Source organism: Heliangelus exortis, chromosome 3 (assembly GCF_036169615.1).
Source record: "Heliangelus exortis chromosome 3, bHelExo1.hap1, whole genome shotgun sequence".
In the NCBI taxonomy this organism is placed as follows: Eukaryota; Metazoa; Chordata; class Aves; order Apodiformes; family Trochilidae; genus Heliangelus; species Heliangelus exortis.
Window position 1 is genome coordinate 81058315 of NC_092424.1, and position 27097 is coordinate 81085411.

Sequence of the window (27097 nt, forward strand, 5' to 3'; positions counted from 1 at the left end):
TGACTCTTAATCACATCCTTTTTCCCCCCTTTCTTCCTTTAACAACTGCTTTTCTTTTGTTTTGCTCATAGCTCTGCAATAAGGAACTCACAGGAGACATGCAGTTAAAACCAAAGTATTTTGCACTTGGAAACACTCAGCTTACTACTGGACTGCTTTGCTTTGCTTTTTGGTCTGCAGTTCTCATGTCTCTTGTGGTTCTTATGTCTTTTGTGGTTCTCATTTTTAAGAACCTCGAGTATTTTAAGACCCTTGGATGAATTTATTAATTTATCTGTGTACTGATCTCTGCTCTCTTATTAAAATAAGCCTCAGTTGACACAGTCAAACAGAGGCAAGTGTTTATATAAATAGATTTTTTTCCTCCTTGGTTGTGAGGCAGGATGTGCCAGGATTGCCTCTGATGTGGGACAGTGCAGTCATCAGGGTGCTCTGCCTTATTCTCAGCTGCCTCCCAGCTGATGGGAAAAAAGTCTTGGAGAGCTTCCAGCTCTGCCTCTCTCACCTCACTGGCAGAAAGCTGCTCTGCTCTTCAGCCCTCATCCATGGGGCAGCCCTGGCAGGACCTGCTCAAACAGATAGATTTCAATTGGTGATATTTTTAAGATTGCCTCCTGTTTCATAATATCTCATAGAGATGTTTGCTGTGCACTCTGGTCTCCTGTTTTTGCAGCTGTTTTCTATACATTTTCACAGGGCTTTATTGATGGATCATTTTTGTTCCTTATCTAAGCCTCAGTTTGGCTCTATAATGTAATGATATGAGTAACTTTCTTGTGGAAACTCTGATGTGCCTTTGCTTTTGAAACCTGATCCCAACATCTCCTTTGTTTCTCGTGCTGCTGATCAACCACCAAAACTGAAAACCTAAGAACTCTGTAAAACTAAGAAAGGCTTCCAATTCGAATCCAAAACACAAGTAGTTTTTCATAAAACTATTATCTACTGAGTCCTGTTGCTTCCTTCTGATCCTTGAACTAAAAGGTCCTCTTGCCCAAGTGAGTATTTTTTACTCTTTTTGATAACAATATATAACACCAATGACTCTCATCCATTAGGGAGGATGGACCTTTTAGGATCACCAGGATCTTAAAGTTACTTAACCAGTTCATAATGTTACTATCAGAGAATGCTCCTATTGTTTCCTTATCTCTGTACTTCATCTCCTGACTTAACACAGTCCACATTGTAACTCATTTGCTAATAAAGAATTTAGCTCGTATTACTTTCCATCCGAGATGGAAACTTCTATGGTAACTGAGATGGTAACTTCTAATATAGCAACATATCCCTTTTCAGCTTGCTTTGTTCTCTTTTGTTCACATCCAAAATAATCCCGTTGGTTTCTTGGTACAAAATGATACTGTCATAGAGGTAATACTTTTCCCCTACAAAATAATCTCTGGCATTTTCACTGAGCCTTTAGACTTCAGGTTTATTAACCTTTTTTGAGAGTTTTTAATAAACTTCACCTTTGGCATCCTAGTAAAGGTTTATTGTACACTTCATTCAGGCAGCCTGAGTAGGCACTAACAATGCTGTGGTTGTCTTTCTGTTATGTAAGTATGTAGTGGGATTTTTAGTTTGTTTACTTTTGCTTGTTTGGTTGGTTTATGTTTTTGTTGTTTTTTTTATTTTATTTTATTCAGGCAGACTTTTATCATAATGCCTCTAGCAAATTACAAGTTCTATAAAAAATAAGGAAATAATGTGAGAATACGCAGCACTGCAGAAAGTTATGGAACTGTGCTTTCTTATGCTTGCTTGCTGAATACATTTGGGAAATTAAAGCAAAAAGGATATATAGTTTCTTTTTCTGACTTTACCTTCCTTTTTCTATTGAAAGAGTTTGTGAGTTTCTGTCTTCTCCTCTGAGTAGAGGATCTCAGGGATTACATCCAGTCTGTTAGTTCATCTGCAGGTTTCAATGTGGGAGACTTTCTTCTTTGATTTAGGGAGTGTCACTTGGTGCAAGAAAGGTGCTTGTTATGTGTCCTAGTAGACATATTACAGCTTAGGACAGCTGCTGTCTGGCCTGGATGAGTCTGCATTCTGCTGTTTTAACAATGGTGGAATAACATCCTTCAGTAGGAACCCCTGGAAGAATTCTCCCCTGTGTGGCAAGCACTGAAATTCTTCAGTGAAAAAGTGACATTGGGTTGGTGACTGAGAGGGGCTTGTTTTTAGACTGCTGATTTTTCTGAGCCCTTTTCATGGGACAAACAAAATTTTAATAATACTAAAAGAACAAGGACTTAGAAGACAAATGAATGGGACTTGAAATGATGTTTCTGCTTAAAAGACTCAGAACTTCTTATGCAGAACCCCCGAGCTCACTCCATTTTTTTCTTAGTATGATGTATTTTACATTTTCACTTTTCCTCTTAGAAGAAGGGAAATATCAGTGAGCTGTGTGTTGTGTTAGTATCTTAGAATTCGGGAGACACAAGCAGACCAGAGCAGTTTCTGGTTTATGCTGCCTTGTGTTGATCCTCCACAGCTCATTTCCTAGTAGCAGATTGACAGAGCATAAAAATTACCTAAGCCAGGTCTGAAGATGAGCTCTGAAATGAGCTCTGATGAAATGTCAGAAGATGAGCTCTGTGCTTCCAGAAGATGTTGTAGGCAGAGCAGCTCTGTGCCAATGAGCCCATCTACTTTACATCTTTCCAGTCTCAAGGAGGGAGTGAAGATGGAAGCCCAGGCAAATTCAGAATTGAGACTTCTGTATTTTGGCTCCATCCTCTTCTCTCACCTGACTGACAAAAATTCTGTGTTCTCATTTTTTTTATTCTGGCTATAGGCTTTCAGGGGTGGATGTCTGGAAGCTTGTACTAAATGGACTGGCAGCCCCTTAGTTTTAGGTTAAACGTGAACAAAACTGAACTGTTTCCTCCTGCCAGCAAGTCATTGCTTGCTCTGCTATTGGGAGACAGAGGAAGGGTAACCATGCTCTTGGTGCTGCTTTTCTAATATGTGGAGAGCAGAACTTAAGAGTTTGCCAGTTTGGGGAGAAAAAAAATACACTGTCTTAAGCACTGTCCTCTAAGGAATTGGAGTTTTTTTAACCAAATCAACTGGCTGGTTGGTCTTGAAATCTCAACAGTTATGTAGCTCCTTTAGGATTATTCAATTAACAATTAAAGCTTAAGGTTAAAAAAATGTATTTAATCCCTCCCAACTATAAAATTTCTCTTATAAGCATTTTCCAAGAAGAAATTTCTATATATGTAGCTGTTGTTATTTTTGCTAAACCACAGAATTTAATAATTCATTCTTGGTTAATATACTAGAAAAATATTTACTTGGAGACATGATTCATTCTGACTAACGGGATCAAGACAATTCAGACCAACGCTGGACAAAGAAATAAATCTAAAATTTTGGGAAGGCTAGTGTGGGTTTCTTTGATGGCCTGGTTTTTGTTTTGATTGGGTTTTTTTGTTTGTTTGGTATTTTCTTGTTTGGTTTTGGGTTTGTTGTGTTTTTGTGGGGGTTTTTTTTGTTGTTACTGTTGTTTTGTATATCTGTGGGTTGTTTGTTTTTTTTTTTTTTTCAAAATGGTAAAATACCCTGTGGGAAATTAAGGACTGATGGAAATTAAGATAGGGCAGAAGTGAGTCTGACCTAAGCTGATTTACCTGTTTAGCATTAGTGTCAATAACCAGTGGCTCAGAAAATATTTCAGTGGATCACATCCAGCTTACTGTTTCAGTACTCATTTGTAGCTAATTAAATAAGAGATAATTATACATAACAGTAGGAAATGGAGCCTTTAACCCTTGGTGCTGCATCACCCGGGGCACCCATTCCTGGCTTCCCAGGAAACTGCCTCCAGGTTGAGCTCCCTTGAGCATTTTTATTTCAACCAACCAGCTGATTAGAATGAAAAGTGGCTTGTATTCTAGTATTATAAGTTATTCTTAGGAACATTTTTTTGGCCTGGAAGTCACAAAGATATTTTTTAATTTTGTTGACTAAAAAGCAAACTTGATACTTTCCCCCTGAAGACGTCAAGGAAAATTCCTGCTTTAAAAATGAGATGCATCTAAACCAGGTGTGTAGGCTCTGGGGCCATCTGCTGGGGTGCTGAGAAATGGCAGACTTCAAAATATTGATAGGCTGTGGAATAGTTCAAGCAGGAATTTGCCAAAAAAAAAAAAAAATTGTTAAAATCACAACATTCTCTAGAGGCTGAGAATTGCATATTTCACCCTCAAAGGAAACCAGGTGCCTGTAATCAGAGTATTTCCATGCTAATAGCTGTAACAGAACACTTAAGACCCTCATAAGCACATCCAGACATAACCCACTTAATTTAAAAACTTGGTATTTTGCTCATGTTAAAAAAAAAAAAATAATAATTCTGTAGAAGAGGAGAAATCTCTGCAAGTTTCTTGTAACATTGGGGGAGCCAAGAGAAGCTGGCATCCTGTGAGGCAGAGCAGCCCCAACCACATAACAGCCTTCTGTGACTTCCTGGAGTATCCTGGGGGTGGAAATGCTTTTCTTGCAGCTGGAAATGAAAAAAAATGGCCTTGCCCCCTGTTTACCAGCTCTTGTGGTCACCATCTGAGGGCCAGCAGAGTGATGAGCCTGGCACAGTTACACGTTGCCTCATTGCAGAATTGTGGTCTGAGGTTGGATTTCTCATTTTTGTTAAAATTAAGTAAAAATGTTATTAAAAAACTAACTCAAGCTTGAATCCAGTAGCATATGCAGGCCTAAATTGAGCCAAAGTTGTCAAGTTTCTAGACTTTAGTGGAACTGTGGAATGAATTCTGTTCCAATACTTCAGTATAGTCTTAATTAGGTTCAGGAAACTTTTATCCTATCAGTTGGAAAAGATGTGGCTGGGGGCATGACATATCTATCTGTTCAGGCTATTCGGTCAAAATTACATTTAATGTTCTATTTCCCTCATGTGCTTCCCTATATATCTCTAGAATCTGCTTCTTGATGCCTGAAATGGTGAGATGTTTGAGGGGCTGGCACAGTCTTCTGGATTTCCATTTGAAAAGTGCCTTTGCAGTGACATTTTTTGCAGGCTTGAGATTAAAACGAGGGGTTGAGGCACATGCATTCTAAACTCCTCTCCTGAAGTTTTCAGATGCCTGTGTACAGACAGAGGTCCACGTATCCAGACAGCTAATTCTGACAAATTCTGGACCCTTTTTTTGCCCTGTGCTCCATGATACTTACACAGAGCTCCACACCTGTTTGCAGCCCAGTCCATGTCAATGACAGTCTATGCCCTTTTTTCCTGCATCTTTCATATTCCATTTGGAAACCTTGCTGGGAATCGATCAGTGGGAATTGCCAGTATAGATCAGGGCAAAAATTGTTTCACAGCTGAGTCAATTTTGTTAATGCAAAAACAGTGCAGGGGACATCTGGTTAGAATTATCTTTATTCCACCCTTAAGAACCAATGACTTAAATGTGAAAAATGTGGAGCAAAATATAGACTTCCCTACAGTCTCTATACCCCCTCCCCCCATAGTCCTATACTTTTAGAAAAGAGCAAAGCTGAAAAAGTAGGAGAAACTATTTTTTTCCCCTCAGTTACAAATTCCCCCTGACCTGGTACATCTGTGCCGTTTTCTATGGAACTGTATTCATGCTTTATCAGTAAACTTTAAACCTTTGCCCAAATGTTAATAGGTAAAACAGCTTTAAGAATGCTTCAAAGAAGACATTAATGATGCTTTCATATAATTGTTTATGCAGTGGTGTTCTACAAGTCTTATGAATTTTTGATTAAACATATTTCATTTACTTACTACTTAGAGAAATATATTAGTCCTAAAGTAAAGTGTGTTGCCTGTACATAGCCTTATTCTGTCTAATATGGTATTTGTTGATAGATGCAAGAGTAGAATTAAAAATAGGACATGTTAAACCAGATACTTTGTAAACTGATAATCCCAGGATATTAGGTTCCATCAAACTTTTAATAAATATCTTTTCTTTTTTCTTTTCCTTACTCAGGGGCGTGCCTCATTAACATCTGAAAAACAGCATTTTGCCCACCAACATGCTGAGATGAAAAATCTAGAAGATATTGTTAAAGACATAAAACCAACTGTGTTAATAGGTAATTTTTATTTTTTTTTTTTACTTTAAAGCAATGACCTTATTCTTTGTTGGAAAAAAAAAGAGGGATGTGGCTTTGTCGAGAGACAAGATCAAGTTCCTCTGAACAGAGTTTACCTTTGTGTGTTTTTAGAAAACAGTAGGTGTATAATGGACTCTATTAAGCAACTGAACAAACAGTAGCTACCCAAGCATGTAACACTGCTTTCACTACAAGCTGTCCATTTTAAAGTGGAGATAATTCAAGTTGCTTTAAACAGCTGATGGAGAACCTTGTCATCTCCCTAAATTACTTCTGATTTCATGTGGATGGTGTAATACAAATAACCTTAAAGTCAGAGTGAGAAAACTGAGCTAAGCAGATGTAAAAGTGTGCAAATATGGCCATGCTGTAGCTGAGTCCTCATCTTCTTCATATTTAGGTCTTTACCCAGCACTCCTTGGTGGATTTTAGAAAGTCATTTTCTTTTATAAAAGCTGAAGGATTTGAGTTCTTAGTAAAGGATTTCTCAGTTCTCTGCAGTTGGTTATTATATCACAGTTTCAGGAACAAGCTGGAAATACTCTTAAATCTTTTTTTTTTTTTTTTTTTTTTTTTTTTTTTTTTTTTTTAAACATCTAAGACTTGAAAACTCATCTATTTGGCTAGTAAAACCATTCATCAGATGCTGGAAAACCTGAAATGCCACAGTGAAAATTATCTACATTTTAAGAGCTGCCTTTTCAACTATGCCTGGACCATATGGTCCTCATTCAGTAAAACACACTTTTGACAATGATCATGAATGAGGTGAATTAAGCTTATCTTTTTCTATGCTCCATAAAATAGGACTGCAAGACAGAGACCAAGTAATCTAGAGAATTTATTTAGGACAAAGATGAAAAACTAGTGGAACAGAAGAATAGATTGAGTGGCATGTGGTATTTGTGTAGATAAAGGTGTGTGGATGCTTAGGCAGTGTTTGCTGTCATGAAATATGGGTGTTTATTTCATGTCATTTTTAGATATAAACCTATGTGGTGCTTTCCCTCAAGGTGACTCCTCTCCATACTGCACAACGAGGACAGCTCTTCCAACAATAGCACTGTAGCTATTTGTGTGCTAGAAATAACAGTGAAAATTAGTAACTGGGTTTTTTTTGGTTTGGAGGATGAGCCATTCAGTATCTTCCCCTGGGAAGCCAGAGTCATGGGGAAATAAGCTGATATTCCTTCTCCCAGTGTTTCACTTAACTCTGGCTCAGTGAATCCTCATGTACATTTCATCTGACTCAAGGAAAAGCCTTAGCTTAGCTAGATCAAAGATAAGAAATAGCAATTTTAAAAAGAAAAAAAAATAATCAGTGAAATTGCTCAGAGCATTTTTTTTAACTTTATATTTTAAAATAATTATCATTCTAGGATATTTATTCTTAGATATTTAGAGATTCTTAGATATTTATTCTTAGCAGATTTAGAAGACATTAAACATTTGGCAAGTGCAGGCTTTACCAGAACTCTTATACAAGTGGGTCAAAATCTTGCCTGCCAGAACTCTTTATCAAACATACAAGTGGCCCAGCTGGTCTAGCAGAGCTTTTGCATCTAAACATCCTTGTCCCTTCATAGAGGGTGGAGATTTGCAAAAAAGAGTAGTGTGTGACAGAAGACACTGTGTGAGACAGCACCTTTCTGCTCCTTTCTGGATTTATCTGCAGGTCAAGTGATCCACTTCTATTTTATATAAAGGGCCTGAGAACAAAAGTGAAGTTAGAAATTCACCAAACTGTCCAGGGGTGAGAAGGTTCTGCCTGATGTTAGGGATAACACTGAGGTTTCACTGCTGCAAAATTTTTTATACAAAACTTTATTTCAACTATGTTAGAAAAAAAGCTGAACTCCATTTTAAACAGGAGGGAGTTCTATTCTTTTAAAAGTGACATGCATGTCTTGCCTTGAGCTGATTGCATATGTCTTATCATGTGTGTGGTTTATTTCTCCAGGAGTTGCTGCAATTGGTGGGGCTTTCACTAAACAGATTCTTCAGGATATGGCTGCTATAAACAAACGTCCTATTATTTTTGCTCTCAGCAATCCCACCAGCAAAGCAGAATGCACTGCTGAGCAGTGCTACAAATACACAGAGGTAAGCAAGCATTTACATCTCTCCATTATTCATAGTGAAAAGTAAATCTGAATTTAAATTTAAAATGGGAGGAAGAGGAAATAGAAGGTGGAGTTACAAGTACTTAACATGTCTCTCCTTGTAGACAAAATAAGATAAATTAAGTAACAGGTTATTCAGATTTTAATAAAACAATTTTATTGATGTCAGTACATGCTTGCACCCTCATAAAAACATTCAATAGCTTTTATTGGTGTCAGGCAAGACTCAAGAGTCTTTATTCTAAACAAAGCATCAGTAACCATCAATCATTAAAGCTTTGTGCCTGTTTTTGAACAGTGTGACTTTGTGTAATATATACACACAGTGGTGTGCTTTTCATTTGATAATTTTATAAATACTCTTCAGGGTAAAAAAAATGTGAAAACAGGAAATAGAATCTTTAAAATAATAATTTATTAAGAAGTGGGGTATCTGACTCCTGTAATAGAGATTTCCATAATAGAAACATAGGTGAAAATTAAGAGAGCTGTGCTTGCTTATTTATTATTGTATTACAGAATTGCTAATAGCATGTTATCCTGTAACTTAGTTTAGAATTTGAAACGTATGAGTACTTGACTTTATATGTTTAGTGGATAGTGTTTGGACTTCTTGTCAAATAGAGGCCAGTTTGAATGGCAGTTCCACAGTGTTTAAAAGACAAATTTAGCATTCCCTTTCCCCACTGCTCAGTACACAATTACAGCACCGTGCCAGAGCCAGGGAAGCAGCCTGTGTGAAGGGTAAAAACATCTGGTAGACAGAGCAAAAGAGGCACTGAAATATTTGATCTGTCACCAAACTGTATAATAAGCCAGCCATGATAATACTGCACGACACCAAACCAAACCCAGTGCTCTTCTGAAAAGATGAATAGAAACAGTGCCGTATTTTAAACTGCCCATTTCCAGTTATCCAAAATAAGCACAGATATTCCCACTACAAAGCTCCTCTGAAGTGTGTCAGAGTGACATTTATCACTTCAGCAGTGCTAGCATAAATGAAGGATTGTTTTCCTCTCCACCTAAATTTACAGCTTAAATTCAAGGGTGCTGCCTCCCAAGCAAGACAAGAGCCAGGGGCCTTTGGGCTGCAGATGTAGAGCTTTTTCAATCATAGAATCATAGAATTGGCTGGGTTGGAAGGGACCTCAGAGATCATCAAGTCCAACCCTTGATCCACTCCCGCTGCAGTTACCAGACCATGGCACTGAGTGCCACATCCAGTCTCTTTTTAAATATTTTTTAGACCTCATCACTCTCTACAACTCCCTGAAAGGAGGTTGGAGCCAGGTGGGAGTTGGTCTCTTTTCCCAGATGACTTTCAACAAGACAAGAGGACACAGTCTTAAGTTGTGCCAGGGGAGATTTAGGCTGGATATCAGAAAGAATTTTTTTACAGAGAGGGTGATCAGGCAATGGAATGGGCTGCCCAGGGAAGTGGTGGATTCCCCATCCCTAGAGACATTTAAAAAGAGACTGGATGTGGCACTCAGTGCCATGGTCTAGCAACTGCACCGGTGGGTCAAGGGTTGGACTTGATGATCTCTGAGGTCCCTTCCAACCCAGCTAATTCTATGATTCTATGATTCTATGATCTCCAGGGACGGAGAATCCACCACTTCCCAGGGCAGCCCATTCCAATGTCTGATCACCCTCTCTGGAAAGAAATTCTTTCTAATGTCCAACCTAAACCTCCCCTGGCACAACTTGAGACCGTGCCCTCTTGTCTTGCTGAGGGTTGCCTGGGAAAAGAGACCAACCCCCCCCTGGCTACACCCTCCTTTCAGGGAGTTGTAGAGAGTGATGAGGTCTCCCCTGAGCCTCCTCTTCTCCAGGCTGAACAGCCCCAGCTCCCTCAGCCTCTCTTCATAGGATCTGTGCTCGATTCCCTTCACCAGCCTGGTTGCCACTCTCTTCCTTAGTCCCATTGCCTGCTGTGGAAATGACATTTCGCTCCCTGTGGATCAGAAGTGATGTGGGGAGAAGCTGAAGAGCAGTGTCGTGGGGGAATCACCTCTGAGGTGCCTCCCCTCCTACCCATGAATGGATGCCAGCATCTCTCAGCAGTGTGTTCCTCATCCCAGGGGTACAGCAAGACTCCATCCATCCATCCTGCAGAATGTTGAGTGCTGGCTTTAGTTTCTCCTCCTCTAAATTGTGCTGGTAGCTCTTTCCCGAGTAAGTTACTCTCTGACATTAGTCACAGAGCATTGCCAGTGATCTTTAGGATCAGCATCCTGATGCTTGAGACATAGTTAAATAGCTCCAGCCACCCTCTCAGAAGAGTAAATAGCTGTAACCCCACTCCCACAGTGGGAGATATTTAAAGGAATGTGTGGAATACTTCAACAGCATCCTCACAGCTAACGTGCTTTCTTTGGCTTTCTCATTACAATTTAGGGACGTGGCATTTTTGCCAGTGGAAGTCCTTTTGATCCTGTCACTCTTCCAAGTGGACAAACTCTCTACCCTGGGCAGGGTAACAATTCCTATGTGTTCCCAGGAGTTGCCCTTGGTGTTATTGCATGTGGAGTGAAACACATTGGCGAGGAGGTGTTCCTCACAACTGCTGAGGTACTGTATTAAACAATTATTTTAAATCCTTACTTTAGTAACTGGGTAACAGTGAGTAATTAAACAGAAATAGCTGAACGGTATCTTTAAAATTAGAAAAATAATGCTTTCTATTTAAGGCCTTTATTTGCAATGTATGTTGGTTTTGTAAAAAAAAAAAAAAACAATTTTAAAAAGCTAATACTTGGTGCAAAGGTCATCTAATATAAACTTCACCTTCTGTTGGCACAGGAAAAAAGAGAACTCCTTTTCACAGGTGAATGCACATATGTACAGTTTGTGTACATGTGCACATAAGTTTGATTTTAGATTTAAAGGAAATATATTCTGGTATTGGTAGATTTGAGATGACTTTTGTATGTGTTTTGCTTGCAAAGTTCATTTTAATTTCTTTTAGCTTTTTGCTGGTTTTGAGTAGAGCTGTTGGAATATTTTGTGGGCCTGCCTTGTCAACAGCTGGTGAAATTGTTCCATTGCCTTGTGGCTCCTTGCACCACAGTTTGTCACAATTGCCATGGTATTCTTCCCATTTCTTTTTTTCCTGTATTCTTTTCTTTCTTCAGGCAATTTTTTTCTTTGTTCTGATGTTACCTTTATCTCCACTCAGTGGGCAAGAGATGAACAGAGAGCAAACCCTTGGTTCTGGGATCCATTCACTATTTGATTCCAGGGATTGTTCAAAATCTGACATCCACTTTGTTGTATTACAGTATCATAAGTGCACAGGATTGTATCTTCAACACACATGAAAACATTGGCCTTTTTTATTTTAGAATCTTTTACCCAAACAAAGGAATTACCAGCAGTTGATGAAATCATATGCTTAATACAATTATTAATTAATATTAAAAAAAAAATCCCCCATAACAACAAGTCATTCTTTCTGTAGCTGTTTCTCAAGAAAATAGTAACTGCCTGTGCTTTTCTGTGTCAAGCATCTTTGCTCCTCCTCTAGAAGTGCCATTGCACTCCTTCCATTCCTGCCTCTCATCCTTCCCTGCTCTATCCTTGGAGTTCCTTTCTTGGTTCTGCTCTTGGCTGGCACTGGGATCAAGGCAATGAGCCCTGCAGGACTCAACTTCCTTCTATCCAGGATGCTGGGGATTATCCCTGCTCCAGTGGCTTGGCTACTCAGCTCCCAGGAATGTGTTCCCAAGGTCATCCTGCTCAGAGGGTGCCCAGGTTCAGTGGTCAGAAGTCTCTGAGCAGTGCAGGAGGGGTCTGTCCATGTCCATGCCAACTCATTAAAAGCCCAAAGACTTTCAGGTGTTTTAAAAGGTATGGAAACAAGGAACAAGGCTACCTTCAGCTTTGTCAAAATTAACTGACCCGGATTCACTTCAGTGGTAATTTCTACCCAATCTGGTTCATACCATTTCCAATCCACAGAACTTCATACAAATGCATCATCCTGATCTTCAAAGCAGCTGTGTGAACACACTTGGGAACACACAGGTAGTGTAGGTAGCACACAGAAGAACCCTCCAATGCAGAATGCCTTGCATGCCAGATTCTTGCTTCTTGTGTCCCTTTAATGGATTAAGGAAAGAAAATTGTCCTAAACTATTACTCAGAGGCAACTGATAGGCAATGTGATCCTGTGACTCTCTGTCATACAAAGCTTTCTTAGAGGGCAGGCTGTCCTTGCTGGATTTTTGAATGTTTTTAAAGTGCATACTCTGGCATCTTTAAAAAGGTTTGCCAGCAGCTTGCCCTCTATAAGGAGGACATTCACAATTTCCATCTTTAAAATTAGTAGAAAGCCCAGACTGTCTCCACTGGCTTTAACCATCTTACGAGAGTAATGATCCATCTCATAAGTCTTTGGATAATTATATCCTCCCTTTCAATCCTCCCCTGTAATTTTAGTTGGATACGGTGATCCTCACTTGCTGGTCTGAACTGCTGTGTTAAACAGTTGTCTTATTTCATTCTAGAAGTCACTTCCTTTTGGTTTGGGTGAAGTTGTTCCCTATATATAGAGCCCTCATGGATGAAAGGTGTCACATAAGTGGACTGATTTTGTTTCAAGTGGCAGTGTACTAAGTTAGAAAAAAAAAATTTGTTCTGGACAAAGAAGTTTAACTGAAAAAACAAAGATAACAGTCAGGGAAGTAAAATGGTGTCTGATATTGTGAGGAAGCTTTTAAATTCCCTCTTGAGATAGAGATTCTCTCCTGAATCTTTTGGTGAAAGTTTTGCTACACAAATGCCTTCCTCTAGTAAAATCCCTCAGAAAGTTTAACATGTAAAAAGGTATTTTTTTCATGGCATAGAAAATCTCTGTTTGTGGCAAAACAAGTGGAGAGCCACTCACCACACAGCTGGAGTTAAAAGTATTCACATCTGGTCCCCTTATTTTGTGAGAGGCTGTGTGTGACTGGGGCTTGGGTGAGCTGCAGCCCAGTTCCTGAGCTAGGAGGCAACTGATGGATCCCAGAGGACTTGGCCAGAAGAGGTGTCAGGGGTGTGAAGGCTGGGAGGGCTGCATAGACCCAGAAGTACTGAAATTACTGTACTAAGCAAAGGCAGAAGTGCTGCTTGTTTGTTTTCTTGGCTTTTTTTTAATGGAAGGGTAAAATCAAAACAGTTTCATGTGGGTTTTAGAATAGTGGTTAGTATTCTGCATTTGAAATGGAAGCACCCAAGATGCCACAACATTTAAAGCATCAAAACTCTGCGTTTTAGGTAGAAGGAACTTCTCAGATTGTAGCAGTAGCTTACCTGGAAAAGGAAAATATAGAAAATGAGCAGCACAGGCTTCATGCCTGAACCTCCTGTCTTCTTGCTTGCCACCTCTCCAGTTAAATCTGATAGAAGTCACAAATAGCTTATTGTAACTACAACAAATTCTACTGTCAGTGTTCCTTTCTTCCTGCCAAGTACAATAGAATGTAACGTTGATTTTTCACAATAAATCTAAGGTTCTGTAAGCTGCAAAACCTCCTAATTGTAGGCAGTTACTCTGTGATGAGAAGGGATGTTACCTATTCCTCTAAGTCCTACCAAACACAACAAAAGAAACAGTTATGAGCTTATGGAATATTCTTGGCTTGTGTGACTTAAGAGTTCAGTTACCCCAGAAGTAATCATTAAATCCCTTCATTATACATATTCTATTCTATTCTATTCTATTCTATTCTATTCTATTCTGTTCTATTCTATTCTATTCTATTATATATATATATATATATATATATATATATATATATATATATATGTTTTACATGTATATATATATATAGATTCTCCCAAATCCAAGATGCCCACACTTGCAATATGCCATTTGCCCTGTCTTGGCTGCCTTTCATTTAGGTTCTACAATTAGGCTTAGCTAATTTTTCATGAAAAAATTGAAATAATTAAGATTTAAAACATGCCAATAGCCATACTGGATTGGACCTAAAACCCACACAGCACAGTATCTTTCTGTATAAGTAATCAGTAGCAGAAGGTTAGGAAAAGAGAATAAATAAAAGGAAAACACAGAGCAGTCCTTCTCCTGAAATGGCTTCTCTGGTTCTGGTAGCCTGTACTATATGATTTTTCTGCAGTGGAAGTTTTATCCCTGTATAGATTTCTCTTTCATAAATGAGCCTAGTGGCTTTTTAAACATGTTCATGCATTTGAACATATTTTGGAAATTAGTGTCACAATTTAATTACGAGTTCTGTGGAAAAAGAGACTCTCTTCTTACAACTTCCTGCTGTCTGATGATTTCAGTTCTCTGTAGCCCTATGAGAAATATTCACACTCAATTTTCTTTTGTTTTTTTTTTCAGTCTTCTCTTTTTTTACCTCTCAAGTCTATTTTTTTTGTTTTTTGAGGAGAAAGTCTTAATAATTCCAAATATTGATAAATCATTTTTTATTCTGCCATTGAACTGATGTTCTCAAGGAGCATTTTTCAAAGGCCACATGAAGAATGTATCATTCTTTTTGAAAATTTTGTGTTTTCACATTATTTTGGATGCTGTTACAGGAGCCTGCCAGGAGGAATAGGATGGCATCTCTACAGTTCAGCTTCCCAGCTCTCCTACTTTGAGAGCTACCCAAATGTTTTGTGGTTTGCTTTGTATCAACCCCATCACAAAGCAGAAGTGCTCTACTCCTGAACCTTTTTTTCAGTGATGCATTTCAACAGCAAGTTGCTATTGATTTCTTCAGATTTCATCTTTCCTGCAGAGCCCTTTTGAACTCTTAACAGCAAAACTCTCGTGATGTAAACTCCTCTTTACACATTCAAATGCTCATCTTGTTTTATCCAAGGGCTGTGCATCGTTTTAAAATGATCTATTTGGCATCATGGAAAGTAGATCTCACGTTTTCTTAGCTCCCCCTAGTGGGTTTTTATCTCTGCTGTATTTTTCAATGTCAGATTAAGATGTAAACAAACAATTTTCCTTGGCTCATTATACTCAACAACAGTGTCATCTTTTGTTGCTCTTGTTAGCATTTCTAGTCTGAATTTTAAGACTTACTACACCTACCAGGATGCTGAGAGAACATTTTTCTTTGGATCTGGAGTTACTTGAATGCTCTTTGAATTCAAACTTTTAACCTACTTCTGCCAGTAGGTTTTTATGGTCTCATAAAGGGTAGACATAGGAGCTGAGCACACAAGCCTGCTCAGCTGCTAATAATGTTATTCAAAGTCTTTTACACTTAAGGGTTTTAGCTCTGTTCTCTGCACAGGATGATCTGGAAAAGCTCAGAAGAATAACAGGTTCTTTAATTTTACAAATCTTTGACCCCACCATTAGTTGGTGGCTGAAATTTATACCTCACAGTGATTTATTTGCCAGTTTGTGTGACTCATGCACTTACTGAAGACTTGAATGAGTTTTGTTTTCTGAGGGAGAAAAAAGCTTAACACCCTAAATGTCTATCTCTTGTGTAGCTACTTGTAATTAGAACGGTTGTAAAAAACATTTTCTGGGTGGGTTAAGCAGTATCTGTGTGCTTTGCCACAGCAGAACTGGTTTTTGCCTAGCGTTAAATGGCTGTCTAATAAAGCTACAGCTGCATCTTCATTTCAAGTTAAACATTTCTGCTTTATTTCTAGGTAATAGCTCAGCAAGTTTCAGAGAAGCATTTACAGGAAGGTCGTCTGTACCCTCCCTTAGCCACTATCCAGCAGGTGTCAGTGAAAATTGCTGTGAAGGTAAGTTACCTCAGGCTGCTGGCCCTCTTGGCCACAACAACCCCATGGGGAGCTCCAGGCTGGGCACAGAGTGGCTGAGAGCAGCCAGGCAGAAAGGGACCTGGGAGTCTGGAGTGACAGGAAGCTGAACATGAGCCAGCAGTGTGCCCAGGTAGCCAAGAAGGCCAATGGCATCCTGGCCTGTATCAGGAACAGCGTGGCCAGCAGGTCCAAGGAAGAGATTCTGCCCCTGTACTCAGCACTGGTGAGGCCACAGCTTGAGTCCTGTGTCCAGTTCTGGGCCCCTCAGTTCAGGAAGGATATCGAGGTCCTGGAGCAGGTCCAAAGGAGGGCAACCAGGCTGGTGAAGGGACTCGAGCACAGATCCTATGAGGAGAGGCTGAGGGAGCTGGGGCTGTTCAGCCTGGAGAAGAGGAGGCTCAGGGGAGACCTCATCACTCTCTACAACTCCCTGAAAGGAGGGTGTAGCCAGGGGGGGGATGGTCTCTTTTCCCAGGCAACTCTCAGCAAGACAAGAGGGCACGGTCTCAAGTTGTGCCGGGGGAGGTTTAGGTTGGACATTAGAAAGAATTTCTTTACTGAGAGGGTGATCAGACATTGGAATGGGCTGCCCAGGGAAGTGGTGGATTCTCCATCCCTGGAGATATTTAAAAAGAGACTGGATGTGGCACTCAGTGCCATGGTCTGGTAACTGCAGCGGGAGTGGATCAAGGGTTGGACTTGATGATCTCTGAGGTCCCTTCCAACCCAGCCAATTCTATGATTCTATGATTTTTTTCTTCCCACACCCTCTCCATAAATGAGCATTTGGGTTGATCATCTTAACAATTTGACCATTCACACAAGCTGAAGTGGGTTTACATCAATCAGTCTTGGACAAGTAACTTACAAAATTAAATTCATAAATGTAAATTTAATCCAAATACATGAAGCAAAGATATAGAACTATAGGAAGTGTTTATGTCTGTAGAATCCAAACTGTCCACCAGTTAGAAGCAGGTCCCAGGCTTAAGTCCTGTGAGCTGCTCAGCTGAAGATTTTTGGCCCTTCATGGTTCTCAGTTGCCTGTCAAGAGAGTAAATGTCACCCCATGTCTGGGCACTTTTTCCCCATCCTTACTCTGGCCTGTCAGGGTAACTACAGGGGATGCTTTTTGTTTATGGCTCAGGTTTGGGTCAGGGTTTGCTCACCTGGGTTGTTTTTACTGGCAAAAACAGAGAGTATGCAGATGGATTTTCAGTAACTAACCTAAAGCTGCAGTTTCTCAAGAAACGTGGCTGACCTAGAGAGAAAAGGAAGCTTTCAAATAATGGGTGTATTTATTCCAATCCCTTCCTCATTCTGCTTTAGAGGTTTTTTTCCCAGTATTTTAGCATGTTATTTTTCTCATCTTCTGTGACCTTTTTTGCTCCAGTTACTGTTTCTCTCTTGCTCACCTTATTGCAAGTAATTCCACTTACTGCATATTTTTTTTAAAGAAAACAAGGAGCCTTCACACAGGTAACAGTTCCCTAGCTCCACTATTCTGTGCATTTTATTTTTTTTTTAATCTTTCTCACAGTTCATGTCTTACTAGGCAGGTAATAACTCTGTTCTGTAGATGTCAAAATCTTATCCAGGCAAAAATCAAACTGCCTGTGTATTTAGCAGAAACACGGTGACAGAAACTCCCCCTCTATGTCTGTGTGTTACCTAAAATACAAAATACAAAAAGGAAAATGTTACCAAATTATTCTTTCTGATCTCTGTTGAAACCTTATTCCTGCAAATACCTGACCTGGCTGATACAGACCAAGAGGTTTAGAGATGCCTTTCCCTTTCCCAGGGGAGGAATACTTTCAAATTTTTTCTATTAATTCAGACCTTACTCAACTGTGAGAATTATGTGCACAGATATGAGGATGATATTCAAATACCCAAAGTGCTTTTCAGTCAAAACTGGTTGGGCTTCAGATTAATCCTAGAAAGGAGGTCCAAGTACCATAACTTTGGGTCTCAACTTGTTTCCAAGCTAAAAGATGGAAGGGAGAGCTATGGAGAGCAGGAAGGAGACTGTCTTCCCTTTATTCTGAGTATGAACACTTGCTTATTACCAAGTACTGTTAGAAACAGAACTTTCCAAAGAGTGCTGAGGCTCAAACCAGCCTATCAAACTCCTTTAGTTTCATAGATTTATGTCCTGTCAAAAGATAAATATTTCTCAAGTAGGTGTTCTTCAGACACGAGGCTACTTTTATGTCTTGAGTGGGCTGCAACCCTTTCTAAACTTCATTTTTGTTGCAGCTATACTTGTGATGCACAACTAGTTCACTTAGCCATGGTCTGGGTGAGGGAAAAGCAAGAAAGATCCATATATCTCCTCCACCCATCTCTAAAATTAAACCTGTGCACTGTGTAGGACTCATTTTTGAGTTTACTGTTGAGAAATACGTTATCAAACTATGACAAATAATAAGTTCTCTTAATATGTAGGGAGCATGGAGCTTTAAACAAATCACACTTTTCTTACAGTGCTTTGGAGAAGATTGCAAACCAGGGTAACCTGCTGATGGAAGAGCACAAATTGTTTGGGATTTGTGGAATATTTTACCAGCCTTGGTAGTATGAAAGCTAAAATATTATTGGACAAGCACTGTATTAGTAATAGGAAAGACTTGTAATCCTGTTCAAAAGTAGCATGATTCAGATCTCTGAAATTCACCAAATTTCACCATCCTGTTCCTAGTCTTCTTCACTCTGTATTATAGCCCAATCCAGTGCGAACAGAAGTGACTGTCAGCACCTAAGAAGATCAGTTCTTACCCTGATTTTGAACTAATTCCTCCTTTTAAATCCTGTTAGAGGAATTCAGATACTTTATCAGCACTAATTAGATTTTTTGATGCCTCTTTCCAGATCGCAGAAGAAGCCTACAAGAATAACACTGCCTCCACCTACCCTCAGCCCAAGGACCTGGAAGCCTTTATCCGCTCTCAGGTGTACAGTACTGACTATGTCAGCTTTGTGGCTGACTCCTACACTTGGCCAGAAGAAGCCATGAAAGTGAAACTGTAAATATTTAATGAAGCATGAACAAACCAGCAGAAGTTAAGAAGAATTACAATATTCGGAACATTTCTGCCTTAGGACGCCTAAGAACAGCTGATTTTTTAAAATGCAGAAAACTTTTTCTAAATTGTAATACGTGGTTAGAAACTCAGATCCAGAAATCATATTAACAAAACATCAGAAAATAAAAACTAATCTGAGAAATAGATGTGTTGTGTTATTCTGATTGTTATTTCAATGGAGACATCCTGCACTGTAGTTTGATAGATCTTTTTGTTATCAAAAGAAGTGGTTGTACCTTTGAATTTAGTGTTTTGTCACAAATGCCAGTGGGAACTTAAGCAGACAAACAGCACCATGGAAAAATAAGAGATGCATGTGATGACTGTTCAATCCATTACAGGTCACAGTGTAATTCTCAAGCTGTAATTTTTTAAAAACAAAAAAACTTTTAACCAATGGTAAGTTTAGACTATTTCCCTCCTCATTGGCCACTCCTGTGTGGAATAATGAGAACTTTATAACAACATATGAACCTTTTACTTACATCTAATTAGAATATTTTAACATTCCTAAAGCCCTGCAAATGATAAAAAAATTTTATTCCCTCTCCAAGATAATGCCTGTTCTGATATGATGCTATTATTTGGCCTAAAGCTCATGGAAGTTCTTGGACTCTTGTTCTTGATAAAAAGAGGGTATCAAAGTATTATGAACTACTTTTTGACTAAATATTTTCTTACAGACACCAGTCACCTGGCTGGAAGTAGGTTGTTTTTAAATTAAATCTAATTAATTCCTGTAATATTTAAAGCAAATGTATTTATAAGCATGCATCATGTGATAGAAATATTACTGTTACAAACTCCCAAGTTATACAGGCAAGGCCTGCTAGATGAATAATTATTATAGAAAAGGACCCTATCATTATGGGGTAAACAAACACATTTTATTATTCTTTCACGTTTACTGAATATTTTGCTTACTACTGTTTGAATGAACTGCTTAGCTCAGTTTCTTCACTGTGGTCTTTAAAACAGTTTTTATAAATTTGTTGATAATTCAGTATGCTGAATACATTCATCTACACACTAATTTCAAGTAAAGATATAGTCTTTTTTTTTTTTTAACCCTTTCTCATCTTCTAATCAGGTATTAAAAGTGGTATCTGACAGTGACCCTTATTTTTTGATATAAAAGTTATTCCCTCTGCAAATCCTACTGGGAACATTCAGGCACAGTGCTCATGACCTGCATTATTCCGGATTCATAATTAGCATTTTCAGAAATAATTTTCCTGAGCCTGTGGCTTTCCTTAGGAGGGTGCACAACTGGACTGTACTATCCAGAGCTTCCTCCTTTAGAAAAAATGAACACAGCTCGTGCTTAGAATAACACTTCAGATACCTCTGACTCCTAATGGTTTGACCATCCTCCTGCACAGACTTTCTGACCTGTGCCAGCGGTGCCTTTCCTGTTTCTTTCTGGTTGAAATCTCAGGGCAAAGGCCTATTTCTGAACTAGTTTGTTTTGCTACTTTGAAGGAAAGAATTTATCATTTGGCAACAGTCCAACAGGACTGAATGCAAATTTTTTCATTGTTTTTGAGTCGTGATGGTGTTGGAATCTATGTTCACATGTGTATGTTCTAAAAAAAGCCCAAATTTTTAGTTGCTACAGAATTATCACTCCAAGGAAAATGCAGTATGCTTTCTGGACAGTTCTGGAAACAAACTGTACTCGAACGTTTTTTTCTGCTATCATGCTACAAAGATTATCTCTATAAAAACAAAAATTAACTTTATTTATCCACCCTGTCAGCACTGCCACAGCTGCAGGCTGCAGGTCCAGAATTCACAGAGGAGAGGCACTTTTCCCTCGTTGTATAACAGGAATCTGTGAGCAATTTTTGCCTTACTGTGCTTTTGGCCAAAGTTATGATCATACAAACTTACAATCTTACTATTATACCACTTAACTTACTATCATGCATACTTACCACAGAGTGAAGGAATGTACCTCCTCATTTTGAGCAACCAGTACTGCAGTCCTCTGCATTTCAGCGTGGCACTATTATGAGAAAAGCATAAAAACACTTGTGTTTTATTGAAATAAAATAATAGCTGTTATTTTTGTAGTCATCAGCTGAATGTACTGGCAGAGTCTTTAAACAGCTGCTCTCGAAGTGGCTTGGTTTTCAGATTCAAAGAGGAAAAGCTCTACAGCTCACCAGTGAGTCTGCTTTTATTGCTCAGTGCCAACCTTCCCATTACGGTGCCCTGTGACAGAGAGGAAGGCAACAAGCTGGGGGTCCTCTAAGGCACAGCTACTGGGAGCTTTCCAGTAGCATTCTTCAGCTTTGTATTATACTGATGATGCTTAAAAATGATAATCCATTATAACTGGGATGACTGAATTGTAATTCACTATCTAAACTCAGCACACACCCTTGAAAGAAAGCTCTGCCTTATGAGCCATTAATACCGTTTCCTTTTACAAGCTGCTGGAAAACTGTCAGTAATAACTTGACATTAAAAAAAAAAAAAAAAATTAGTAAAGTTTTATGTGCTTTTATTAAATATGTTATATATATATAGGGTTTTTTTTCCTATATTTTACGTATGCTATGTAATGCAAGGGGAAAACAGAGGAAACACTAAACTATGTCTCACCTTACACACGTTCATTTCCAAAGTGCTTGGCCAAACACTGTACATATAAAATGCCACAAGCTGCACAGCTGAAAAATTACTATTACCATAACCAGGCTGTAACGAGGTGATAGGAGGACTGCAAAACCAGTGCTATTAACTATATAATTGTACAGGTACTATCCAAAGCATGTAAGAGGATGTGGGCTGCTTTCTCCCACACAAACCCCTCTGCCCTTTGGTTAAAAGCAAAACTTTGTCCTGTAGTTGGACACAAGCCTTTGCATTTCATGGATTAGTGGAATGAAGGGAAAGCAGAGTCTTCATGGAGCAGGAAAAGACATTGCATGCACTGAGTCGTGTGTAGCTGTGAGGTTTCCTTTGGTATTGGAAACAATGTTCATCTGTGGCTGCAGCTACTTTGCTGTCCCATAATTGTACCTAGGAGTTAACCAGAGGTCAGAAACGTGCAGCACACATAGATGAGACAGAAGGGTGTAATTCAGGATACTAAAGTGTGGGATTTTTATCACCTTGCAAGCATTTTGAGGCATGGCTTATAGTGAGAAATGTTTCAGAAGGCAAGTAAACATATCTCAAAAGTATGTGGCACTTGAGAACAGAAGCTAAGATGAACAAGTTGAACCATTTTTCTCATACATTGAGGAGCTTCCCTTTTCACAGGAGTTATAAGGCACAATATTGCAATGTTTGCATCATCTCTTGCTGTCCAAATTTAGAACTCCTTACACAGTCTCTTATTTGTCTGCAAGTTTGCCTTCCACACCAAATAAAATCTGAAAAATGTGTCCACTCTGATGTTGTTTCAGGAATTCCAGGAACTGGCCAAGATCCATGTGATAATCATTCCTCAGGCCATAGTCACCATGTGCCTCAAACTGAAGGTCTTCAAAAGTGTGAAACAGACGAATATTATCGATGCTTCCCTCTGTTTCTATATTCTCCACATGTTTGCATGAAATGTGCTTCCAGTTGGGATACCTAATATCACGCCAGAACTCTTCACAGTATTTTTGGAGTCCCTCCACACAGATGACACCAGGTTTTCCTGTTAAGCAGAAACCAGTCAGATTTAACTTCTTTGCACAGTCAAAAATCTTTCTCCTCAGTTCCTGCCTGTATATATGGTGGCTGTAGATCCACATGCGATGCAGTGTTTCTTTGGCTGCAGGTTCTTCTGGAACACTCTCAGAAGAGCTCTTGCTGTTTTCTAGGTAAGGCAGGCTGTTGTCTTTCACCCACTGCACAGCTTCACCTACACGCAGTTCCCCTGAATCCAAAGAGCTGATGTAAGAGGCGAGCCCAGCGTTGAGCTGCAGCTGTTGCTGTCTGTGCAGTGCATTTGATCTGGCAAAAAGCTGAGGAGCTACATGAGGATACAGATGAGGCAGCTGGACCTGCAGTTCCACTTTTACCTTACAAAAGAACACACACACACACACAAATTAATTCCACAGCTACTGAAAGCCACGCTAGACTCCTCTCTGAAACAGGCAGATTATGAGATGTTATTAAGATTGCAACATCACAAAATCACAGAATCATAGAGAGATGGGGGTTGGAAGGGACCTCTGGAGATCAAAGAATCATAGAATCGGCTGGGTTGGAAGGGACCTCAGAGATCATCAAGTCCAACCCTTGATCCACTGCCGCTGCAGTTACCAGACCATGGCACTGAGTGCCACATCCAGTCTCTTTTTAAATATCTCCAGGGATGGAGAATCCACCACTTCCCTGGGCAGCCCATTCCAATGTCTGATCACCCTCTCAGTAAAGAAATTCTTTCTAATGTCCAACCTAAACCTCCCCTGGCACAACTTGAGACCGTGCCCTCTTGTCTTCCTGAGAGTTGCCTGGGAGAAGAGACCAACCCCCCCCTGGCTACACCCTCCTTTCAGGGAGTTGTAGAGAGTGATGAGGTCTCCCCTGAGCCTCCTCTTCTCCAGGCTGAACAGCCCCAGCTCCCTCAGCCTCTCCTCATAGGATCTGTGCTCGAGTCCCTTCACCAGCCTGGTTGCCTTCCTTTGGACCTGCTCCAGGACCTCGATCTCCTTCCTGAACTGAGGGGCCCAGAACTGGACACAGGACTCGAGGTGTGGCCTCACCAGCGCTGAGTACAGGGGCAGATCACCTAGTCCAACCCCTGCCAGGGCAGGTTCATCTAGAGCAGGCTGCACAGGATGGCAATTAAAACCCCACAGGTGGGTTTTTAAAGTCTCCAGGGCCAGAGATACCACCACCTCTCTGGGCAGCCTGTCCCAGTGCTCTGCTACTCTGGAATCACTTCTTCATTTTCCTTTTGTCCACTCCTTTCCTTTCATTGTGCCATGCTGGGACTTTCCTGATATATTTAATGTTATCCTCTGCTGTTTATAGAACTAATGCTGTGTCTTGAAAGCAGATACAGTTACTCTCTAGGGATATTTGCATGGCACAATCTCAGGCTGTGCTCAGTGTTGCTCTCAGCAATAAACTAGAAGTCTGTGGGAGTCAAGGGGCAAGTGGCTTTTGAGATCTTGTCCCTCACTAAAGGCAAATCTCATCAATGAACTTGGCACAGACACTGGATTAGCCCCAGGAAAACAAAGCCAAAAGTTACACAAAACAGTTTTTATGATTGTATATAGAGTCATTATTATTGGTTTAAGCAACTATTCACCCTAGGAGAGAAAGCATTCTCAGGATTATAGGAGAAAAGATTTAGGTGCAGTTTAGGCTGAGAAAACCTCTAGATTATTTTGCCTGATCTACAAAGCACAGGCTGTTGACTTTCTCTTGATTATTCCTACAGTGTCTTAGAATGAAGCATCTCAGTTCTTCAGAAACTGAACCCTGCCTCTCTGGTCTAAGAGCAGGAGTGGATTCATACGTTTTCAGTGCCTGAGGCTCTTGTATACCATTAAAGGACTTTCACTACAATATACAATCCAATTATTACTCCTGGAATCATGAAATTACAAATTATCCTTCCCTGTTTGTTGGCAATCTGCCATGGGGAAAAAATTGTTTAAGAAGCCCTCCCTATGCAGTTGTTCTGAACAGAATGCAGAGAACTTCTCTCTGAAGGCTGGGCAAGGGGTGCACTTTAGAAATACGCCAAAGCTTGTACATAAGTCTCAAAATAAATGTGAGACACCTGATTTGTGCCTTGGCAACTTTAATTTTGTCTTGGTAACTTTGATCTGTGTCTTGGTAATTTTGAGTCATTATTCAAAATGGAGTGAGTGTAAGCTGCCATCAACTTCTGTTATGTAACACTTTTACAATACCATTTTAAAACCACTTTTGCTAATAGCTTCAATGGGGATCCTTTGAGTTACCTAAACCACACACCTGTGACACCATTAAGTTCCTCTGTTTCATTATCCTCACTGCTAAAAAAATGCATCTGTGTTTGAGTTTGTTGTTTTTCAGTTTCCAGTCACTGCATTATTATTTGCTCAGACCTACACTAATGGCTGTGTTCTCTATGCAAGTATTTACACCACTTAGTTGCCATTCTTAAACTTTTCTTCAATATGGATAAACCATGGGAACTCCTTATACTCTAAGTTTTGGGTTTTGTATTGCAGTTCATAGGTTGGTTTTGTTTTACTATTTGTGTGACTCATTAATAGTATTCTGCCATATGGGGATATATTTACATTAATACATTTAGTAATGTACAACAATACATTGTTGTAATACATTACATTAATACATTTCAAATACAGAACTAATTAATATTAGTACACATAGCAAGGGATGGAAGGGACAAATAATGGGGTAGTTTTGCTAGAAAAATGTGAAGTCCAACACCTGTGTTCCCAAGAGGGGAGTGTTGCATTTGTAACACTTACCTCCTTGTAAACCTGTAAACTAACAACCCTCAAAGAATCACAACCCTAGATAAGCTCTTGTGAATAGTGTGAGTGCAGCTGACAAGGGCTGTCCATTCCTGTCACCAATTCCATTTGCCTTTCTTGCCCAAATCAAATTAAGAATCAAATAAATAATTAATACCAAAAGGTTTTTGTTACTCTTGACTTTTGAAACAGCAAACAGAAAGTGGGGAGAGGGGGAGTTTCCACCTTTTTTTCAGTGCAGTTTTTAACTGTCTGCACTAGAAGTAAACAAAACAACACACATTAACACACCTACATGGAATTTCTCACCTTTGCCTCCCCTACATCAACAGCAATAGAATATTGGAGCTGTGGGGGCAGAACTCCACCCGTGTTCCTCAGGTAGCGCTGCACACAGGGCACCGCATCCTCATCAAGATTTATTTCACCTTTTTTGGGAAACATTGAAAGGAGCATTTCCACTTCCAGCAGCTGGAGCTCCAGACACTCTTGCACTGTGACAGCCGTGGTACTGCCCTCTCCACATACCTGGAACGAGATGCTTAGAGTCATACCCCAGGTTACACAGTGAGGTTTAGCCCCAAGATACACAGCTGAACAAGGCAGCCTCTGCCAGGAAACCCCACTATTTTTTAAGGACAGAGTTGGTTGATGGAGGTGATTCTCCCACTCCACTCTTGTGAGACTCCCACCTCAAGTGCTGTGGTGAGCTCTGGAGCCCCCAATGCGAGGACATGGAGCTGTTGGGAGTGAGTCCAGAGGAGGGCATAAAGCCGATCAGAGGGCTGGAGCACCTCTCTTTTGAAGGCAGGCTGAGAGACTTGGGGTTCTTCAGCCTGGGGAAGGTTCTGGGTGACCTCAGAGGCCTGCCAGTACCTGAGGGGGCCTGCAGGAAAGCTGGGAGGGACTTTCCATAAGGGCCTGCAGTGGCAGGACAAGCGGGACTATCTTTAAACCGGACAGAAAGTAAAAAGAAGAAAATTTTCACTCTGAGGGTGGTGAGACACTGGAACAGGTTGCCCAGGGATGCCCCATTCCTGGAAGTGTTGCAGGGCAAGTCGGATGGTGCTCAAGCAACCTGCTGTAGTGGGGTTATAGCACCACACAGGAGGCTTGGCAATAGGAGATATTTAAGGTCCCTTTCAACCCAAACCATGCTATGATGACGATAAAACACGGCTGGGTACACAACCCCAAGCGGGGGAAGGCAAAGGGCCGCAGCGAGCCGCCGGCAGCGCCGAGCCACGCAAGCCTGCCGGAAGCCTCACCTGGGCCGCAGGGACATCGGCCGCCTCAGAGGCGGACACTGGGCAGCCGGAGCGGAGTGGAGGCGGCACGACCCGACCCTCCATACCACCTCCCCGCTGAGAGATCCGGGCCGAGGCAGCGGCCACGGAACCGCCGTGACACCCCCGCTGAGGGCGGGAGGGAGGGACGCGCATGCGCAGTCAGGCACCGCCCCTGCCCCGGTGGCGGTTCGGGAGCCCGGTGCCTCGGTGGGGCGGGGTGTCATGAGGGAACCCCCACACACATCCACGTCCACACCCACATC

The 27097-nt window shown here is 40.4% G+C and overlaps 2 protein-coding genes and 1 long non-coding RNA gene across 6 annotated transcripts in view; 1 reads left to right on the forward strand and 2 right to left on the reverse strand.

Moving 5' to 3' along the window:
• The window catches only part of ME1 (malic enzyme 1), a 158146-nt gene extending 138914 nt beyond the window's left edge, over nt 1–19232 (forward strand). For 2 of the 3 annotated variants that reach the window (XM_071741458.1, XM_071741459.1), the window contains exons 10-14: nt 5991–6096; nt 8078–8220; nt 10644–10817; nt 15882–15980; nt 18876–19232. In XM_071741458.1, the coding sequence (XP_071597559.1) occupies nt 5991–6096; nt 8078–8220; nt 10644–10817; nt 15882–15980; nt 18876–19034 (681 nt within the window). In that variant the 3' untranslated portion in view covers nt 19035–19232. Of the gene's footprint in view, nt 1–5990; nt 6097–8077; nt 9586–10165; nt 10818–15881; nt 15981–18875 lie in introns of all 3 variants that reach the window. The other variant, XR_011725359.1, reaches the window with a different exon arrangement.
• On the reverse strand, nt 50–11658 carry LOC139795032 (uncharacterized). The gene is made up of 3 exons (XR_011725360.1): nt 10139–11658; nt 6729–9345; nt 50–6667 (listed from the first exon to the last, which is right to left on the reverse strand). It is a non-coding gene; the product is annotated as an uncharacterized lncRNA (long non-coding RNA).
• On the reverse strand, nt 12482–27072 carry RWDD2A (RWD domain containing 2A). Of its 2 annotated transcripts, none has more exons than XM_071741461.1 (5): nt 26814–27072; nt 25855–26073; nt 21701–23115; nt 21028–21098; nt 12482–13541 (listed from the first exon to the last, which is right to left on the reverse strand). In XM_071741461.1, exons 1-3 carry the CDS (start codon nt 26985–26987, stop codon nt 22438–22440), a joined length of 1071 nt encoding a protein of 356 aa, XP_071597562.1. In that variant the 5' UTR covers nt 26988–27072; the 3' UTR covers nt 12482–13541; nt 21028–21098; nt 21701–22437. The 2 variants fall into 2 exon arrangements, with proteins under 2 accessions (XP_071597562.1, XP_071597561.1); XM_071741460.1 differs by lacking the exon at nt 12482–13541 and adding an exon at nt 16866–17045.
• Nucleotides 27073–27097: the final 25 nt, after the last annotated feature.

Excerpts from the sequence above, each read along its gene's own strand:
- RWDD2A (XM_071741461.1), bottom strand. The coding sequence starts at position 26,987 with ATGCGCGTCCCTCCCTCCCGCCCTCAGCGGGGGTGTCACGGCGGTTCC. Across the intron at positions 26,074-26,813 it reads CCGATGTCCCTGCGGCCCAG|GTATGTGGAGAGGGCAGTAC; the intron begins GTGAGGCTTCCG and ends ATCTCGTTCCAG. Across the intron at positions 23,116-25,854 it reads TTGATGTAGGGGAGGCAAAG|GTAAAAGTGGAACTGCAGGT; the intron begins GTGAGAAATTCC and ends TTCTTTTGTAAG.